This window comes from Echinops telfairi, unplaced genomic scaffold, assembly GCF_000313985.2.
Source record: "Echinops telfairi isolate 266 unplaced genomic scaffold, ASM31398v2 ScPeMD7_4048;HRSCAF=4782, whole genome shotgun sequence".
NCBI lineage: Eukaryota > Metazoa > Chordata > Mammalia > Afrosoricida > Tenrecidae > Echinops > Echinops telfairi.
Window position 1 is genome coordinate 1,313,457 of NW_022107947.1, and position 5,235 is coordinate 1,318,691.

Genomic DNA, 5,235 nt, shown 5'->3' on the forward strand with positions numbered 1-5,235 from the left:
CCTGTTTTCAAACTGGGAAGCCAAGAAGTGGAGACACCTGCGGGACTTAACCTTGTCTTTCCTCTTTTGTTGCCTGTTGCCGAAGCTGCTACCTTTCTTTTTCACTGTGCACATCAGTGTTCACCTTTCCCCATCCAGCACAATCTCGGGCTCAGATGCCCAGCACAGTTTTGTCTCATAATATTCTAGACTAATTTGATGCTCTTGGGAATTTTTTTCTTTTCTTTTCTTCCTTTGAAGCCTAGAACATTTAAAGCAGAGGTTCTGATACTAAAATGACAGAACATTGGGTCCAGTTCTTAGCACCAACATGACTGCACTGGCAGCATTTGCTTTAAAGCCTCTAGTTTGTGAGTTTCTCCCAGAAGAACCATTGAACACCGATTAACATTGATTTGAAAAGTTCCTAAAAATGGCCACAGTTTCTTCAGATTGTGTAGAACTTTGCTTCCTTCCAGGACTCTGCAAGGAGTGGCGGGGTGCTTGCAAGCCTCACGTTTTAAACCGTTGGCTTCTGCATTTGAAAAGCTGTCTGTCCCTCTGCCTGGCCTTTGTCCTTACTGTTCCCGCCAGCGTGTGACTGATCGTGAGGACACCTTGACCAGAAACACAGCGCATGTGAACATTGTTGTCTGTGTCCAGTTGTGAGCTTCTTGAGGTGCCATTGCACACAGGCAAAAAGATTTGGTTTGTAGGGTTTTTTAAAACTTCAAAACGCATCTCTCCGTGGTTCTGTCGCACTGGAATACCCAATATGACAGCTACCCCTCTCCAAGCTTGCTGAATGATTGATATCACCCAATTCCTATCATATTCCCGCCTAAAGAGTTAACAAGAGCTAGACTTAGATTTCAGTTTGCAGAAAGCTTACCTGTAGGGAGAAAGATGACCGTGTTGATATAAATTTAGGAGAGAGAGTTCTTAGTGTTAATAATGATAATTTTTTGTTTTATTTTTATTGTGTGTGTGGGAACACGCTGTTTTAAAAATAAATAAATAAAAATAATTGACCTAGTGCAACATCTAGGATAAGTCTTGCCTTTTCATTAGGAAAAATATTAGCAAGATTTCCGTTTTAAAGCAGCTGCTGTTCCATGCGAAGGACCTCTTTAGGTTCGCTGTTACAGAACTTGGTTCAGCCATTAGGCCAGCTGCCTTTCTCCCCACCTGTACTCCTGGTGCAGTTTGCATATGAAGCCCATCTCTCAGTAACAAACAGTAGATCGTGTTCATCTGTGTGCCAAAACTCAGACCATTATTACGTCTTTGCTGTTATTCTAGCCTTCATATCGGAACCCAGGAGGGGAAAATAAAGAGGTGATTAGGGAAATGAATTCTGTTAACACTCACCCCGCCCCCCGTGTGCTCATTTTGCCTCACAAAGGGTACTGCCACACGTGAGTTAAGAATGGTGAATGAAGATGGAAATGGTTGCTTGGGATGACAGAACTCTACTTCAAGTTAAGACGGGGAGCCAGAATGCTTGGCTCAACCAACCTTTCCTCTTTGAACATTTATGCGCAAGCTAGGGGCAGCAAGTCCGCTAGTTCTGTTTTTGATGGATATGCAATATACTAAACTGATCATTGACACATTTCAACGTCCCTGGGTTTTATTGCTGTTGTTACCTAGATAGCCTGTTTAAGAAAGAGTAAACCATTGAAAATGCAGGCTATTATACAAAAACAAAGACCATTCAGTTTCTTACTATCGTAGGAGAATCAGTCATTCTCTGATTGAAAGTTGATTTTAAATCAGCCATCTCAGCTTAGCTACATTTTGAGGGAAGGAAGAGGAATTTTTTTAGAAACCTCCATTCTTAACTCATTTTTTGAAAAAGATCCAAGCAGTTTCCTGGGTGGTCACAGCAAGCCTGCTGAAAGGCAAAGATCGTGACACCATGTGTGAATGTACTTAGTAATTTACCTCGGACGATTTGGTGTCTTAACACTTTGGTTTATATCTCAGGGGTTGTCTGCAAACCAAAACTGACATATGCTGTGGTTAATGTTTTCTTTTTTTTTTTTTAACAGTCCTTTGCCTTGAGTGTATTCCTTCTTCTTTTGTCTTAACTGGATTACTAGCTAGTCTCCATGAACATGAACTTCCCTTTGAAAGAGCTTGTACAAGTTAGATGAGTCAAAGTGTTCTTTGAAGTAGCAGCCAATTGGGGGTATATGCTCTGTTATATAGAAATAAAATGTCCTTGCTATTTTCTTACATTTAGCTTTGCTAAATTGTATATAATTTGAGCTTAAAAAGACCATAAAATTCACTTTCTGCATGGTAAAATTACCCAATAAATATTCCACTTTGCTTAATAATAATGTACATACAATGCATTATTTCCACCACCACCCTCCTTTTTGTAGATGGATTTTGTGGCGGATAATTGTCTGTTCCCTGTTGAAATGGAAGCATTCTCATTTTGTGTGACTGTTTTTGTGGTCTTACGGAGATGAGGTACATGGCGACTTCTGCAGCAGTATCTGTGGTTCAGGCTACCTTTTCAAAGAAGAGCCTGCGGGCACCAGACCGTGGAAGTGTGCTAGAACAAAGTAGCGTGTAAACCAGTTGCTTTTCAAAGGTTTCACTGGGAACTTGATTTTAGCTCTATTTGATTTCAGTCAGTTTGAGAAGAGATCGACCTGTGCACCAGTTCTTGGTTGCTGAATATTTACAGGAACATTTTGTGTAATTTTTGTTGTGAATGTTCAGAAGAACATCTACTCTTCACTTTGAAAGACTACTTTTTAATTATACCTCATTTAGCTATCTAGCATTCTAATATCTGGTAAAACAGAAGACAAAAAAGCGGAACCAGTCTGTAAGCAGTGTCTGAAACCTAGGGTTTATGTTTTGTTTAAACTACAGGAGGACTGTAGTTGGGACAGGAAGGCGGGTGTTTTAGAACAGACTTGTCATGCCCAGTAATGCAGTCTTCCCTCCCCATCTCTATAAATTAACTTAGCTGTGCAATATCGATCAATGTTTGCCCAAGTTTCTATGTCAGAGATTATAAACTGCATTTTATAGGTCTGAATGCTGAGAATCTGTATTAAGGTTTATAATGTTTTTCTTGTGACTAGTTTAAGTGCTACCTTGAAGCAGACATTGTTGCCTAGTTTCTGACTTGGATTCCTTAATGCGTTCAATTTTTAATCTGTACAGGTGAACTTCTAGGTTTACAATTGTAGACCGCATTTCATAATGTTGGCTTACTTAACTCAGATTTTAAGCACTCACTTCTATAATCAGGATTTTTAGGGGAAAATTTTTCAACAGAAAAGACACCCTTTTTTCCTTCTTGTTATAGCCAAAGAAGGCAAAAATCAAAAGGCATGTCTACAAACGAAATCCTTTGGCTTCGAAGGGCAGGATATTCTAATGAAATTTCCAAATTCTAGCACACTTTTGCAGTAGCATCAAACCTCTTTTTTAGACTAATAAGTGAACAGCAGTCATGTTTACTATGAAAAAAATTTTAAGTGACTGAAATGTACAGATAATAAAATTAACTAGTATTTTAGAGATATTTTCAGATTTGTTGCTGGGGTTTTTTTGTGCAAATTCATGTGCCACATCCTGTTGCGTTTCTTGCTGCCAAGAATGAATGGAACTTTTAATTTCATTTTCTTTTTTTAAAATGTGAATTTAATCATTGTTTGTTCCAATGGCCTTACAGTTTGGCTTTAGTTTGTTTTCAGCTGACATGGCAGTTCCTTTAATGCAAAACCATAGACATGCTGACTAAAATCATGTCCTTAAAGGAAAAGATCTAGTTTCGCCATGAAATTATCCTGTTGTGTGTGATTACGCTTATTTTATTTCCGCCCCGACAGCTCAATGAGAAAAGTCCCTGCAGATAAGGTGGACTTGTCATGTGCTTAAACTTGCCGAAGTCAGTTCATTAACTGAGTACCGATACTGAGGCTGTGGATTTTCTTTTTTTGTAATGGATTTTATTCCCGGTGAACTTTTTTTTTTTTACAATAATGTTCATCTAAAATAAAGATTACATAATGAAAATACTCAGGACTCGTTGAAATGGATTCCACACTTGAGATGGTTTCTTCAAGTTGCTGGGATTTGACTCCAATCATGATAGCAAAAGCCTAACCTGTAACAATCCTGCCAGACAGTAGAGCTGCTCCACAGGGTGTCTGAGGCTGCAATCTTCCCTGAAGCAGACAGCCTCCTCTTACTCTTGGTGAGTGGCTAGTGGTTTGAACCACCAAACTTTGGTTTAAAAACAAAACAACTCAATGCCATTGGGTTGATAACCAAGTCATACAGACCCCATGGGACAGGTTCGATTTGCCCCTGTGTGTTTTCCTGAGACGAACTCTTCATGGGAATAGAAGGGCTAGTATTTCTCCTGCACAGCAGCTGGTGGTTTGGGGCTGCGTAACCACTAGACTTGAGATACTGTAGCAAGTAACAAATACACGCTGCTTGCCCGCATGGAATCCTATCACTGTGCTCATGTGTGGGTCCTGGATTGTCCCCCAACCATCTTAAACCTCAGCGATGCTTTTCAAGCTTCCCTCCTTTTGCTCATTCATGGGAAGACATACCTTTGATCTCTTGCCTCACAGAGAAAAGCTTTCATCCAAAACCATCTTCATATCCTCTCTCCAACCCAACCTAAACCTCAGGAGGACTGACTAGTGGCCCTACTCTGTTTTACTGAGAACTTCGCCCCTGTTGTCCCTTCTCACCCTCATTGTCCAGGTCTGTTAGCATTAGCAGAAGCCTAGAGAACGCGTGGGTGTTACCTTCTTTGGAAAAACCTCCTATGTGTAATTTTATTTATTCATTACATGGCTCAGCTCCAAAAAGCATTTGAGGCAGCTTTGACTAAGACCTATAGGTAATCAAATCATGAAAAGATAGGCAAAAGAATTAAGTCCTCTTCTGAAGTCATGGCTGTAATTGTAACGGGAGGGATGGGGCCCACAGAAGAACAGATGTAGTTGAGTATTCAAGTTAGCCTCTTCCTCCCTAGGAGGTGAGGTAAAGCCTAGATGGTCATAAACAGCATACAAATCTGTCAGGAGAAATCCGACTTTTTCTCCTCTGCCCCTGCCCGAGGTCACAAATTGAGGGAGACAAATAAGTAAGCAGGCCTCTGGTAAAGCCTGATGGGGGAAGGGATGTTTCTATTATCAGAGGATGGCCCCAGAACACCTCAGCACCCTTTTTTGGAAAACCTGGGGGAAATCAAATAAAGCC

The 5,235-nt window shown here is 40.4% G+C and overlaps 1 protein-coding gene across 1 annotated transcript in view; it reads left to right on the forward strand.

Annotated features, from left to right (window-relative positions):
* The window catches only part of RAB8B (RAB8B, member RAS oncogene family), an 81,555-nt gene extending 80,907 nt beyond the window's left edge, over positions 1-648 (forward strand). Inside the window, exon 8 of the mRNA XM_045294953.1 lies at positions 574-648. Within this exon, the coding sequence (XP_045150888.1) occupies positions 574-648 (75 nt within the window). The remainder of the gene's footprint in view (positions 1-573) is intronic.
* Positions 649-5,235: the final 4,587 nt, after the last annotated feature.